At 35.2% G+C, this 16,340-nt stretch overlaps 1 protein-coding gene across 2 annotated transcripts; it reads right to left on the reverse strand.

The window, feature by feature from the left end:
• Window positions 1-1,147: 1,147 nt before the first annotated feature.
• On the reverse strand, window positions 1,148-15,619 carry LOC126718594 (beta-glucosidase 24-like). Of its 2 annotated transcripts, XM_050420892.1 has the most exons (13): window positions 15,444-15,619; window positions 15,253-15,322; window positions 6,959-7,017; window positions 6,507-6,582; window positions 6,310-6,387; window positions 6,136-6,223; window positions 4,998-5,253; window positions 4,613-4,728; window positions 3,499-3,716; window positions 3,357-3,388; window positions 2,263-2,365; window positions 2,026-2,134; window positions 1,148-1,414 (listed from the first exon to the last, which is right to left on the reverse strand). In XM_050420892.1, the coding sequence occupies exons 1-13, from the start codon at window positions 15,600-15,602 to the stop codon at window positions 1,246-1,248; spliced, it is 1,533 nt and encodes a 510-aa protein (XP_050276849.1). In that variant the 5' UTR covers window positions 15,603-15,619; the 3' UTR covers window positions 1,148-1,245. The 2 variants fall into 2 exon arrangements, with proteins under 2 accessions (XP_050276849.1, XP_050276856.1); XM_050420899.1 differs by lacking the exon at window positions 6,310-6,387.
• Between the last annotated feature and the right edge of the window lie 721 nt (window positions 15,620-16,340).

Below are 16,340 nucleotides of genomic sequence, written 5' to 3' on the forward strand. Positions count from 1 at the left end.
CCGGTAAAAAGCAAATAGTTTAGCATCCACAAAAGGTATAATCTACCATCAATTCATCTTTGACTTCAATTAACAAAAATACAAACAAACAGACAAAGCAGAAGAACTAACACTTATTTAAGTAAGCCCAGTATTTGTATAATATTTTGCCCGACAGGGCATTCAAGAACATGATGCTTACAGTCACGAGGAGAATTTGACAACAAGCGACAAGATTCCAAATTGTTGCGTGAGATTGCCAAAAGAAGTAGGAAAGCCTTCTTATGTATGTGGTATATATATATATATATATATATATATATATATATAGCTAGGGACGGACGTAGGTGGGCCTGGTCCGTCCAATTTTGTATTTTTTTATAGTTATTATATATTTCATTTTTTTTAGTTGGTTCCTTTCCAAAACCTTAAGTCCCATTTTTTACAATTAACTTAGCTAACTTAACCCAAATAGCAACTATCCAACCCAAAAACTTAATAAAATTAAAAAAAAAAAAAAAAACATTAACAATAGTGATTGTATTTTAACCCCAAAAAAAAAAAACTATTTTACCATCAAAGAACCAAAAAATTATGTGTTATTAGAGAAGTTAAAATTAAATTTTTTGCAACTATAGTAAACTAGTATAAGTACCAATTGACTGTAGCAAGTTGTTTAATGAGTTGTTTATATTATTTTAAATGAAATGATAAAAAAATAAAACATTTGATATTGAGTGTATTGTAAAGTGAGGTGGTAAAATAAATAAAGTAGTTTTTTGAGGTGCTAAAAGCTAAAATATTTTAGCACCACCACTGTGAATGCTTTAACTTCAACAACCAAAAAAAAAAAAATCCTAACCAATCTAGTATTAAAAAAAAAATACTATTTTGTTTTTGTTTTTGTTAGTAGGTGATTGCATCTTAATGTAATTAGAAATTAACGATTTTTTGTACTTATAATTTTTTAATACTATATAGATGCCTATTTGAAGCTTTTTTTTTTAATTTATTTTTTATACTCCGGGCTCCGCTAGCTTAAAATCCTTGATCCGTCTCTGTGTGTGTGTATATATATATATAATTTAAGAAATATTATTTGAGTTTGTAAAGAGTGACAATATTATTATTATTTTTTATTAAATACAAACATTATTCAGAGAAATAAAAGAAAAAAAAATAGAGAATAGATGATCTTAAAGTTTATAGTTTGGTGATGGTTTGATGCTATTAGATAATTTGGGTATCATCCATAATCTGTTATGGCTATTTCTTGAGGAAATTCTTAAACCAATGGGCGGACAATTTGGGATGTCTGTTTAGCCCATTTTTGTAGTCTACATAATTGATGCCGAACCGAACACTGTAACCTACATCCCATTCAAACTTGTCCAACAATGAAAACGCAAAGAATCCTTTCACATTAACACCGTCCCTACATAAAAAATAAAAATAAAGTATCAATTAGACTTTAGCCACATCAAAATTTTTATTTTTCACAATTTTTAATATGACATATTGTGATTGGTAATAATAAAACAATATTAAATAGTGGATCTATAAGAGAGAGAGAGAGAGAGAGAGATCTTTTTTTTTTTTTTTTTTACAAGATAGAATTTATAATCTAATATAATTTAAGTGTATATGTGTGTAAAGCTCCTTCCTAGAGACTTAAACCCCGGTCCTTACCCCTCATACCCCACAAGCACTTATACTTGTAGAGTGACTATTGCACCAAGGGTGTGCGATGGTAGAGATCTACTTAATTGCTTACTCTTTTGTTATTTTGAGAAAGTTCTTAATTACTTACTTGATAGCATTATGAAGATAGTGAAGATGACTATAGTAATAATCAATTCTTAATTGCTTACTCTTTGGGTTTTTTTTTTTTTTTTTTTGAGAAGGTTCTTAATTACTTACTTTTTATTTATTTATTTTTTTTTTTTGAGAAATAAACACACACACACAAGGGAGAGGAAAAAGGGTTCTAACACAAAGACACACCACAACTTCACTCAAAAGTCATAGCAACTTTTAAGTACTTACTTGATAGCACTATGAAGATAGTGAAGATGACTATAGTAATAATCAATTCTGTGGTAGTCTTCAAGGGCTTCCTCAAGCGACAAGGAGGCATCATTGAACTCATCAACTCCTATAATATAGTGGTAGATTTTTAGATGTAAATAGACACCAAATTATCATTCCTTTCAAATTTTGTATTTCTACAATTAGTATCATAACTTTATGTGACCATAATTGGAAAGTAGAAAAGAGAAGTACCATTCTCGGTAATATAAATTAGTGGGTTGTGATACTTTATCTTTGTGTATAACAGAAGGTCTCGAATTCCAGTTGGATAGACATAGAGCCAATTTGAAGCAGCCTGAAAATTCATTTTAAAGAAAATGGAGTTTGTTGTAAGAATTTTCAAGAAGTGTTCCAAAAAAACTTCAAATTTGTGAAGTACTACTGCTATTTTGGTTTGCCAACATCTAATTAGACAAAAGAGAGAGATGTTTTCCAAGCATACAAACATATATAAATATATATATATATATATATATATTTCCTTAGGGTGGAATATAGTAGTTCTAACTTTAAGATTGGATTCTCCAAAAAAAAAAAAAAAAAAAAAAAAGGAACTTTAAGATTGAAATTAACTTTCTATATGTGTCGCTTATATGCATGACATAAGGTAGGACTAGGATGTTGAGCATGGTCCTTGCAAGATTATTCATGTTACTTTTATAATTTTTGGAACTCTTTTGGCTTTAGAATAGGATTTTATTTATTTTGAAAATTTGTACGGATTTTTCTAATCAAATTAAAATCATTATATGATAGTTTGTTAATTAATTATAGTATATTTAGAAATTTTTGTCATTTGAAAACAACTTTTAGGGAGGTTAAAAGGCAGTCCTTATTTATATATTCTAAAATTAAAATTAGAATTTAATATTTATTAATAAACAATAATATTATTCATCATTTTTGCAAAGGTTTTTTCCTAATTCAATTACTTTTACATTTTAGAAAAAAAAAAATTAAAAAAAAATGTCTTTTAGCTACTCTCCCTTTTAAATCCTTCAAATCATACTAATTTTTAACAAGACATGAGACACTTGACATTTAAAAAATCCAATAGTCCGAAAAAATTCATATAAACTATACAAATAAATAATATACGCATCTCACATAATTGTTATATTGTGTATATATATATATATATATATATATATATATTTATCTAATTTGTGTGAAGATTAAAATACAATGGAAGGCGGGCAAGAAAAAATATAAACATAAAAAAAGCACGCATCAAACTTTTGTAACCATTTTGAGATTGGTATCAATCTTATGTATGTCATACGCACCTCTGGACCAATGGGGATCCCATTGCGATCAGCTACCACAACAAAAGTAAAAAAAAAAAGAAAAAAAAAAGCATGGTCTTGTTAGTAGATATGAGTTAGATAAAAAAATCTGAATCATAGCTCCAAATGCTTGAGTTCATACAAGAAAGATTAGCTTGCGAATCTGTTATGTAGCTTGCGTTTTCAGCTTTGGAGTAATCTTGATAGGCTGCATAATTAGCAGTATAGTAGTTTAGCCCTAGAAAATCAAATGAACCATTTACTAGCTTAGATTGCTCTTTCGTGAATTTGGGTAATCGATCGCCAACTAGACATCGCATGCTATGTGGATAGTCACCATTGGTTAGGGGATCCATAAACCTGCCACAATTTTTATTCTTTGTAAGCAACTACTACCAGTCAAATAGAAGTCTGAAACGATTTTTAAAGAAAGCCACAACAAATTAAGAATTGTGTAGTTTCAATTTGTTTAAAGGAAAACTTCATCTCACTACCAATAAACTTGAAAATAATAGCAAGATAAATATAAAATAAAGATAAAAAAAGAAAGAGAAAAGAAAAGAAAAAAAATATATGGGAAAATTTTTAGATAATATTGATTAAAAATAAAAATGAACTCAATATAAGATTTATATACTAGAAAATTCTAGATTAATTTTGGTAAATAAAATAAAAGCTTTTTTTTTTTTTTTTAAATGGACTAGTTTTCTATTTTTAGGAACATGTATCTTGAATATGCTTTGAATTAATGAACTAATATGGTACAAGAAATATAACAGGAAAAAATAATGCATTAATTATTTATATAAATTTATCTTTTTTTTAGGAAAATGTATCTTGAATATATTTTGATTTATTGAGCTATGTTAAATTATACTTATAAATGCAGGAGGGTATGGGGAAATGAAATTCTATGGGAATATCTCCCAGCTCCCCCTTCCTCTGCCAATGCCTAGTTTGCTTGTTTAATAAAACTACATGTACCTACAGATTTGGTCCTCTTAATTAGACTAACAATAATCCTAAAATAACATATCAAATTGTGTCATTATTATGTACTAGACCTACGACATTACAAATACAATTTGTTCTGGCTAGATTGATGACCAATAGATCGATTTGAGCTTATAGATCATGATGCTAATTGTAATGTATTAGTACCGGTATGCATAAGTAATTTTAAGCCAAAATGTTAGAGGGAAATAGATAGTGATGAACAGCAAGGGAAAAATTGCTTATAATTCTAGTATACTTACCATCCATACATGAAATCAAGCGCTGTTCGTGCGGCAATTTTGTCTTGCCTCGCATCAGAAAATGGCACCATCCAGTTTACAGCTACGGTTATACCTATAATGCCTTTCTGTGCTACCTGCACATAGCAAAATCTTGCTTAATTATATATAGATACTCAAGCTAATATAACTGTATTTTTGTCAACTTATTGAATTAACAAAAAATAACAAAAAGTTAATTTAAAGTTCAAACCCACACTAACCAAAAAGAGAAATGTTTACTCTTACAGAAGCAATTTAATTTGCAAATTTTGAAGTTTTTTAATGAAGTAACTTAGATTGTCTTTTGTATAAAATGAATGGAGTTCATTTTAAAATGGAAAAGAAACAATACAGTATGTGGAACCTGATATTTTTGCTTGTACACTTTGACAGCGGATGCATGAGCAAGAAGATGATTGTGTGACACCAAATACGGCTCTGTCCCGGAATCTCCACCGATGCAACCTAACTGTTGCCAATCAGAACATCGACCTGGTGCTAACGCCCCGTATGCATAACCACCTAGACTGTAGCTCCATGGATCATTTAGTGTGGTCCAATGCTTAACACGATCACCAAATTCCTTAAAGCAAAGCTCAGCATAATCCCGAAAATCATCCCTAACATAAACATACAAAAGTCCCCAAACTATTTAGAAATTGGCCTTACACTAATTAATTGTGCATTTATCCGTTGAGCGCGAAATTTTTAGCTAGCCTGATTCAGTTATATGACCTAGAAGGTCTGAATATCCAAATGACAAAAAGCTTTTATACATATTAAAATCCATATTTGTAATTTTAATTTTTGATTTTAATATATATTTAATTTAGTCATTTCGTCTAAATTGCTCTAATCTTACCATTAGTTTATATATATATATATATATATATATATATTCTTTCAAAACGATATCATTTTAGTGGACTTAATAAGTGGAGCGCATTGGAATTTGGAAGAAGGGTTATATTGCAAATGAATGGAAGTCTTTTTTGCTTAATTTGAATGGAAGTCAAATAACTCATTACAGGATTATCTCATAAACAAATGGAAGTTAAGTGACTTATAAAAAAAAAAAAAAAAAAAAAAAAATGGAAGTCAAATGTCTTATTGAAATTGTAGGTTAATATTATTTTAACATGTCACATCATAACTTCACATAAAAAATTGTAATGATTAAATCTTAGTAAATGATATCAAAATCAATATTTTTGTAAGACAATGAGCTAGCAACCTCACAAATAGGTCATATGTTTTTTTTAAAAATCATCAAATGGACCCTCCTTTTATTCAAGAGTGTGTAGTACAAGTATATATGATATATAAGTAAATAAGGTGGGCCTAAGGCCCACAACCTATTATACGTTAACATATTCCTTATTGAAAATGGGTCACCAATTTAAATTTTAAAAATCATCATGATAAAAGTTTTTGAAATTTATATTAATCAAAATTCCAATGAAAAAAAATGGTCAATCATAAGATAAAAATTAACTACTTACACAATATGAGAGCTTAAAAAACCACCATACTCATCTTCCAATGCCTGAGGAAGATCCCAGTAGAAGAGGGTCACAAAGGGTTGTAGACCTGCATTTAATCATAGCAAACCATAGCAAATTATGAGCACATGATAAGTTGATGACACATGATGGAATTTAAGAATGCATCATGACCATTGGCTAGTAGCTCATTGATTAGGTTGTTGTAGTATTTGATTCCTTCTTTGTTCACACCCTCGCATAGTTTTCCTTCTGAAATTAGTCCCACAAATAATATTGTTAAGAACATAATATGGTCACAAAACCTAATCAATGGATGGATCTAACCTTTTAAATTAGAAAATAGAGGACTGTGAAGAGGACAATCTTACTTGGTAGTACTCGGGACCATGATATTGAGAATCTGTATGCATCTAAACCCATCTCTGTCATAATCCCAACATCTTCCTGGAATGTATAGCAAAAAAGATATAAAAATTATTTTAAAAAAATCTAAATGAAGATTTCTGATATTGTGATTATCTTGTATTTTATTAGATGTGCTTACTGCTTTCAAATAGAAAACAGTACAATGTGGCAAACATAATTAGGCCCAAAAAAATGTAAAAGAAGTCAAAACACACTACTTATTAGGAACTTTTTGATTTACACTTTGATAATCACTGCAATAAGAAGGGGAGGGGTGATTTGAATCATGTTTTAACTTACAAAAGAAACAAAGTTATACTATTGGGTTACAAAACTCTTGACATTCACGACTTCTATACTAATTAATACGAGTCACTTTCTTTTCAATTTTCATTATGAACATGGAGTAACATACCTTGTACCGATGATATTGATCGACAGCTACATCTCCATTGCTACCATCCTTTATCCTACCTACAAATTCATAATAAGTTAATATTGTATTTAGAGAACACCAAAGAGGTTTTTTTTTTTTTTTTTTTTTTTTTTTTTTTTTTTCCTTCTTCTAAGAACTAGTAATTTGAGCCATAAAATAGAAATGTTTACACTTTACACTCTATAGTTTTCTTCTCCTTCTTCTTTATTTATTTATTTTTTGTTTAAAGAAAATCAATTGTGGGGGAAGAGTATCCTCAAAGTCGGGTTTGACTTATCTTTAATGTTTTTTTTAAAAGGAATCTCCTTTTGTTTTAATAAGAGACTATCACATCACCCACTAACTAAATAAAATGTGGAGTTTAAAACTCACTACCACCTGTCAATGTATATTTAAAAATAAAAGAACATGTCCAGTTAAAAAAGTATTGAAGGTAAACCAAACCCTTCAAAGTCTATCATAATTGTTAAAACAAAATAAATGGTGTAGATATTGTCAACTTATCAATATTTATATAAACATTATTAATATTATTTTGATATTTATTTAAGTTATTAATTATATAACAAAATCTAAATAACTTATTGTTGAAATTGTAAAAATCTTAGAATGAAATTACACTAATAATTTTAGAGAATTTCAAATTGCCCTAATATATATATATATATATATATATATATATGTAGGGACATGATTTTTAACGACCCAAGGATAACGTTGGGCTCGTGTGTAAAGGGCCCGAACAATATGATTTGTAGAGAGTGGGTTTGGAAAGGCCTGCCTTTGGGCGCTGGGTTTCGGTATGGTCCCGGTTTCATGAGCGATCATACAAAGATGAGTTTGGACTGTATAGCAGAGCCTTGCATCAATGTAGTTTGAAAAGTTTGACTCCTCGGAATTAGTCTGAGGAGCATTACATTCTCACCATTCCTCCTTTTTCTTCCTTCTTTCTCCGGGGGCCTTCCCTCTCCCTCTTCTTTCTCCTCCTTTTTTCCCTTTTATACTAGTATTCGATTTCCCTTCTTCATCTACGTGTCAGTTTCTCCTTGTTTGGAGCAATTACTCGTCCTATCAATCTTCACGTCAGAGTGGTTGGGAAAAGCTGGATAGCATGGTATGGGGTATGGGCTTGTCAGGTGCTGGGCTCCACGTTATGGTGTTGGCAGCTTTCTAGCTTGTACTGCTCTTGTACTGAGTTTGTCCTTTTCTTCAGGCGTTTTGTGAGGCGTTGAGCGTGAGGTTGTCCTCGGCTATATTATTAGGCCATCAAGGGGTTCTCCTCATACCTCCTCGGCAGTAAGGCTCCTCGGCTTGGGCTTTGGGCCCTTAATGTGAAGTGGGCCAGGATTCCAAATTTCAGGCCCCACAATAGCCCCTCGAAATCCTGCTTCCAGACTTTTTAGTTGGGAAGGAGGGTTTTGGTGATGCTGAGTCCACCTCGTGACTTGTTCAAGTTCCGTGCCGTATTGCTGCTTGTGTTCTTCCATTTGCATGGGAGATGTGCCGAATTAAGAGGCGTTACTTTATTCTTCATCCGCGCAGTGCCCTTTGTCATTTCAGTATTCGAGACGCGCCTTCACGAGGACCTTTAAATCTTGTGGTGGCGGATAGCATTGGAAATTGTGCCAGAGCTGCCTTGTCTGCAGCGTTTCTTAGGAATCTACTCAAATTAAATTAAAAGACACCTCCTTACCCTTTATATAAGTAGGATAGGTGGTTGTTCTCCTGGCATATAAACCCTTCTGCTCTCTTCAGAATCATAACCCTTTGTCCATAACCAGTTCCTACCTCTAGTGTCGTCTTCCCTTAGTGCCATATGTTTGAGGCTGGGGTGACGGTGAAGGAACCTTACCCGCCACAGAGGCACCGGATCCTTCCAAGGCTTAAGGTGGTATGGTCTGGGCAGGGGAGACACAGATTTAAGGTGTCCTCCCGCTTGGATATGGTGGGAACGGTACCCTCCCCTCTTTCAGTCAAAATCCGAAGCAGGTTCTGGTCACACTAGATTTTTGGTGTGTCAGAAGAAAGGTTTTCCGCCATCAGCGCCGTCTACGATACCACAGGCGTGGTTCCATGGAGGCCCATTAACTTCCGGCTGCCTGCACCGTTTCTTCCACGGTGCTAACCTCAAGTTAGGTTCCCTGCACCTTCTTTTCAGCTCTGCTAGCCCGAAGTCGGGCTCTCTACGCCTTTTCTTCAACGGTGCAGGCCCCGAGTTGGGCTCTTTGGCTGCCTGAGTTATAGGCATGTAAAAGTGTTGAGGAATGGTTTTCCTTGAACATCTTGAAACAGCAGCCAACCTCTCCTCTGTACTACTTCCTCGGCTTTCTCTTTATTCTCTTGTATCATTGAAAAGCTTATTCCAGCTTTTCATTGTACGCTGTACTATTTCTTTGTCTTAATAAAAGAGGAATTTATTTACTTGTTTTGAATATTTTTCTTTTTTGCAACAACTACTTTGTGAATGGGTGTGCTCCATGTGTGTTTTTCTTCAATGATACTTAGAGCAGGAAACCTTGAAACATAATCCGACTAATTCTAATTTACCGACATTACCAGGCATAATAACGATAATTCACAGTAAATTAAACTCAGGAAACTAACCGAGATAACAGCTGAATATTCCGTAATACGTGCGAGGAGACCGTCCGAGAACGATAAACTCTAAATAATTCATCCGATGGGGTAACCGAGCAGTAAGGGACTCTAACTGCATTCTGACAACGTATGGCACTATATTGCAGTCGCACCAATTCCTCTGGTACCGAGGATCCGAGGGTAGGCTGGGGAATCCATGCAGCCTTGGGATTAGCCCACTTATCAATGGGGAACTCTTTCGCGGGGTAGATTCTAAGGGTCATATAACATCCAGGTTGTGTCCAATCCCCGTATTGTCTCTTCTAAGTACTTGGTTTCCCCATAGGCTTGAGTCCGAGGACCATGCAAGGCCTTGGTTCTGTCCAAAACTTGTAGTTTTTCTTTTGAGTACTTGGTTTCCCCATAGGCTTGAGTCCGAGGACCATGCAAGGCCTTGGTTCTGTCCAAAACTTGTAGTTTTTTCTGTGTACTTGGTTTCCCCATAGGCTTGAGTCCGAGGACCATGCAAGGCCTTGGTTCTGTCCAAAACTTGTAGTTTTTCTTTTGAGTACTTGGTTTCCTCATAGGCTTGAGTCCGAGGATCATGCAAGGCCTTGGTTCTATCCAAAACTTGTAGTTTTTCTTTTGAGTACTTGGTTTCCCCATAGGCTTGAGTCCGAGAACCATGCAAGGCCTTGGTTCTGTCCAAAACTTGTAATTTTTTCTGTGTACTTGGTTTCCCCATAGGCTTGAGTCCGAGGACCATGCAAGGCCTTGGTTCTGTCCAAAACTTGTAGTTTTTCTTTTGAGTACTTGGTTTCCCCATAGGCTTGAGTCCGAGGACCATGCAAGGCCTTGGTTCTGTCCAAAACTTGTAGTTTTTCTTTTGAATACTTGGTTTCCCCATAGGCTTGAGTCCGAGGACCATGCAAGGTCTTGGTTCTGTCCAAAACTTGTAGTTTTTTCTGTGTACTTGGTTTCCCCATAGGCTTGAGTCCGAGTACCATGCAAGGCCTTGGTTCTGTCCAAAACTTGTAGTTTTTTCTCTGTACTTGGTTTCCCCATAGGCTTGAGTCCGAGGACCATGCAAGGCCTTGGTTTTGTCCAAAACTTGTAGTTTTTTCTGTGTACTTGGTTTCCCCATAGGCTTGAGTCCGAGGACCATGCAAGGCCTTGGTTCTGTCCAAAACTTGTAGTTTTTCTTTTGAGTACTTGGTTTCCCCATAGGCTTGAGTCCGAGGACCATGCAAGGCCTTGGTTCTGTCCAAAACTTGTAGTTTTTCTTTTGAATACTTGGTTTCCCCATAGGCTTGAGTCCGAGGACCATGCAAGGCCTTGGTTCTGTCCAAAACTTGTAGTTTTTTCTGTGTACTTGGTTTCCCCATAGGCTTGAGTCCGAGTACCATGCAAGGCCTTGGTTCTGTCCAAAACTTGTAGTTTTTTCTCTGTACTTGGTTTCCCCATAGGCTTGAGTCCGAGGACCATGCAAGGCCTTGGTTCTGTCCAAAACTTGTAGTTTTTTCTTTTGAGTACTTAGTTTCCCCATAGGCTTGAGTCCGAGGACCATGCAAGGCCTTGGTTCTGTAGAAAACTTGTAGTTTTCCTTTTTAGTACTTGGTTTCCCCATAGGCTTGAGTCCGAGGACCATGCAAGGCCTTGGTTCCGTCCAAAACTTGTAGTTTTTTCTGTGTACTTGGTTTTCCCATAGGCTTGAGTCCGAGGACCATGCAAGGCCTTGGTTCTGTCTAAAACTTGTAGTTTTTTCTGTGTACTTGGTTTCCCCATAGGCTTGAGTCCGAGGACCATGCAAGGTCTTGGTTCTGTCCAAAACTTGTAGTTTTTCTTTTGAGTACTTGGTTTCCCCATAGGCTTGAGTCCGAGGACCATGAGAGGCCTTGATTCTGTCCAAAACTTGTAGTTTTTCTTTTGAATACTTGGTTTCCCCATAGGCTTGAGTCATAGGACCATGCAAGGCCTTGGTTCTGTCCAAAACTTGTAGTTTTTTCTGTGTACTTGGTTTCCCCATAGGCTTGAGTCCGAGTACCATGCAAGGCCTTGGTTCTGTCCAAAAGTTGTAGTTTTTTCTCTGTACTTGGTTTCCCTATAGGCTTGAGTCCGAGGACCATGCAAGGCCTTGGTTCTGTCCAAAACTTGTAGTTTTTTCTTTTGAGTACTTAGTTTCCCCATAGGCTTGAGTCCGAGGACCATGCAAGGCCTTGGTTCCGTCCAAAACTTGTAGTTTTTTCTGTGTACTTGGTTTTCCCATAGGCTTGAGTCCGAGGACCACGCAAGGTCTTGGTTCTGTCTAAAACTTGTAGTTTTTTCTGTGTACTTGGTTTCCCCATAGGCTTGAGTCCGAGGACCATGCAAGGCCTTGGTTCTGTCCAAAACTTGTGATTTTTCTTTTGTATTTATTTATTTTTCGAACGTAAGCCCCTAGACCAGGGCGGGGAGAGCTGGCTTGAGGCCAGAATCCCCTAGAGCTGCCCGCGCCATTGGCACTGCAAGGCGTAGCCCCTAGCAGAAGTTTATGTCGGAGCAACAACCGCATGCCGCTGGGGATGAAGGAAACCCCGCGAACCTCTGCTTGCTAGAGAGTTGACTCAACCGCCACCTGCGCCAACGTGTAAGCCTTCCCACAGACGGTGCCAATTGTAGGGACACGATTTTTAACGACCAAAGGATAACGTTAGGCTCGTGTGTAAAGGGCCCGAATAATATGATTTGTAGAGAGTGGGTTTGGAAAGGCCTGCCTTTGGGCGCTGGGTTTCGGTATGGTTCCGGTTTCATGAGCGATCATACGAAGATGAGTTTGGACTGTATAGCAGAGCCTTGCATCAATGTAGTTTGAAAAGTTTGACTCCTCGGAATTAGTCCGAGGAGCATTACATTCTCACCATTCCTCCTTTTTCTTCCTTCTTTCTCCGGGGGCCTTCCCTCTCCCTGTTCTTTCTCCTCCTTTTTTCCCTTTTATACTAGTATTCGATTTCCCTTATTCATCTACGTGTCAGTTTCTCCTTATTTGGGGCAATTACTCGTCCTATCAATCTTCACGTCAGAGTGGTTGGGAAAAGCTAGATAGCATGGTATGGGGTATGGGCTTGTCAGGTGCTGGGCTCCACATTATGGTGTTGGCAGCTTTCTAGCTTGTACTGCTCTTGTACTGAGTTTGTCCTTTTCTTCAGGCGTTTTGTGAGGCGTTGAGCGTGAGGTTGTCCTCAGCTATATTATTGGGCCATCAAGGGGTTCTCCTCATACCTCCTTCGCAGTAAGGCTCCTCGGCTTGGGCTTTGGGCCCTTAATGTGAAGTGGGCCGGAATTCCAAATTTCAGGCCCCACAATGATTTTTAACGACCCAAGGATAACGTTGGGCTCGTGTGTAAAGGGCCCGAACAATATGATTTGTAGAGAGTGGGTTTGGAAAGGCCTGCCTTTGGGCGCTGAGTTTCGGTATGGTCCCGGTTTCATGAGCGATCATATAAAGATGAGTTTGGACTGTATAGCAAAGCCTTACATCAATGTAGTTTGAAAAGTTTGACTCCTCGGAATTAGTCCGAGGAGCATTACATTCTCACCATTCCTCCTTTTTCTTCCTTCTTTCTCCGGGGGCCTTCCCTCTCCCTTTTCTTTCTCCTCTTTTTTTCCCTTTTATACTAGAATTCGATTTCCCTTCTTCATCTACGTGTCAGTTTCTCCTTGTTTGGGGCAATTATTCGTCCTATCAATTTTCACGTCAGAATGGTTGGGAAAAGCTGGATAGCATGGTATGGGGTATGGGCTTGTCAGGTGCTGGGCTCCACGTTATGGTGTTGGTAGCTTTCTAGCTTGTACTGCTCTTGTACTGAGTTTGTCCTTTTCTTCAGGCGTTTTGTGAGGCGTTGAGCGTGAGGTTGTCCTCGGCTATATTATTGGGCTATCAAGGGGTTCTCCTCATACCTCCTCGGCAGTAGGGCTCCTCAGTTTGGGTTTTGGGCCCTTAATGTGAAGTGGGCCGGGATTCCAAATTTCAGGCCCCACAATATATATGAGAGAGAGTTTTTTTTTTTTTTTCCTAAACAACAACACTGTCAAATTTCATGAGCTATATATTAAAATTTCAGTTATCTCAACAGATAAAGTTTCTGATAATTTAATAAGAGATCATCAGAGACAATCGTCAGAAAATACAATCATCATAAGCTAGCAACATAAATTGAAACTCTATAAAAAATAAAAAATAAATAAAAATAATAATCCCACGACACTCTTTGAACGAAGCCACGGCTTCCTAATCCTCTAAGTGTTGGACCCTGACTTTTAAAACAACGACAAATCCTCTTTCTTAAAAATAAACTTATTTTATGTTTTAAATTAAATATCATCATAAATCTAAAGGGGACCAACTAATGGCCTTTACTTGGTCAATGGTTACAACATTCATTACCTTTATTAATTTCCTAGTTTTCCTATGGGAAGAAGATAATTTTCCTTATCAATTTTGAAGTGTTTTGTTTGCTCTGACATTGAGTCCTGTCATTTTCCTTACCGAGTAGTTAATATTACCTTCTTCTATTTTGTGTCATTTTAAATACAGTAAGAGTATGTTTGGTACATTGAATGGGGATGATGATAGGAATTGTAATCTTTATTACTAGGAATAAAATGTGTTGTAATGTAATAACTAAACATATTCATTAGTTTGGTTGTAAGTTATAACATTAGAATGAAACTTAACATTTATTTTAGGAAATTTCTTACTCATACAATTATATTTCCTTAAAAATTGTTATTTTTAAATTTAAGAGAGATATGTGTTATTTTTTATGATTTTTTATTTTTATAATTATTAGATGTATATGAAAAGTTTGTTTACTTGGAAATATATTAAGTTTTGAAATTATTGCACTTATTAAGGAATAGTTAATACAACCTTTTAAAGAGGAATAATTATTCCTCATTTTGAAGAATAGCTATTCATAAGGAATGATTATTCCTTGTAATAAAAATATAACCAAACTAAAAAATAACTAAACCATAGGAATAACTATTACATTATAGCGCTTATTACAGTCTACCAAACATGCCCTAAGCCTTCAGACACAGAATATTACACAAAAATATTCACCATAATGCTAGCACTATATACTTTCACACATTTTTTTCCCAACTATCTTATATGATAAGTTGTAATTGATTGTTTATTACTATTACATGAGCCCACAATTTTTTCTCCACTATTTACAATCTGCCACGTAGGACAGTTGCAACAAAATGTATGTAAAAATGTGTAATACTAACATTATGAACACTCTAGTGCCCAAGAGCTAGTTAAAGGTCAAGGCCAGTGAAAAGAGCAATGCTATAAGCACAACAAATTTCACAACTTTTTTTCACATCTTGTTGAGTTGGCAGAATGAAATTGGTGGCAAAATCATTGTCATTTGGGACCATCATTAACATCACTTTATGGCATATCAATTATAAACCACCACATCAACAAATGTGAAATTTGTTGTCAAATTTGGTATACACTTTCTCCAGTGGAAAACAGGAACAAAGAAAAAAAAAATTATAATGCCAATACTTGTACAGAGAATTGAGCATCAAGAATGGAAAGACAAACTTGTACTTAATATTTCATTGATAACTCATACTATCAAGTGTCATAAGTTCTACTCATAAATAAAAGAATTTCATATCGTTGGAGAGAGAGAGACCTGGATATCTATGAGTGTAAGTGTCCCATATACTTGGTCCTTTACCATCTTCTTTTGCTGCACCTTCTTGCTAGAAATTTGAAAGAACACACGTGTGCACATAATAATATTCATTATATGCTTGACATCTTAGGACGTTTGAATAAAAATTATGATACAAATTAGCATAGAGAAAATTGTGACTTAATTACCTGATAAGCTGCTGCTGATGCTGTCCCAAAAATAAAACCTCTTGGAAAACTACTCCGATTGAGTGAAGTAGTGTCATAGCTTGGTGTAACAGCAATGACATTAATCAATAAGCCAAGAAGAGCTAGGAGGCCTAAGATTGGATAGCCTTGAAATGCCATTATTGATTTTGATTATCATGTGTAGCACTAGCTGCAATCTGCTGGCTTTTTATATAGGAAGTGAGGAACACTATAATCTAATTTATCTAAATAAATAAATAAATGATAGAAAAATACATGGAAAAGGACAGGCAATATTTTAGTTATCATAGTAGTCTTCAACTGATTGTGTGACATTGTACGTACAATTATAGATATCTTCAAAGTTATAAAAGATTCTTTCTATTAAACAAAATAAAAATAAAAGAGAATTTTGTGTCCCAAAAAGAGATAACTTCTAAGGTATTGATTCTTACATATTTTTTATTGTACATTATATATAATCAATTTCACTTTTTAAAGCTTTTTTCTGGAGACTAAAACTCCAGTCTTTGCCCCTCTTTCACCCCATAAAAATTTATACTTTTAAAATAACCATTACATCAAGAACGCAATAGGAATACATATCAAATTTGAATATGTACTTCGAATGAACCTAAATGAATCATTGCAGGCTAAACCTATAGCCAGGATTTAGAATCAACCAGCCTAATCAATCCACATATTTTAAGGGCTAATTAGAGAATATGCTGAAACATGTACATATTTATTCCGTCAATAGAAAAGTCCAACCGCAAAAGCACAAAACTTTCAATAGAAAATCTAATATGAAATTCAAAACCGTACCATTGATGTGCATCTATTATTCTAAAATTTTGATAGTACGTGCTTAAGCAATCAAATCGTCCTGAATGACAA

The sequence above is a fragment of the Quercus robur genome, chromosome 1, assembly GCF_932294415.1.
Source record: "Quercus robur chromosome 1, dhQueRobu3.1, whole genome shotgun sequence".
Classification (NCBI taxonomy): Eukaryota; Viridiplantae; Streptophyta; class Magnoliopsida; order Fagales; family Fagaceae; genus Quercus; species Quercus robur.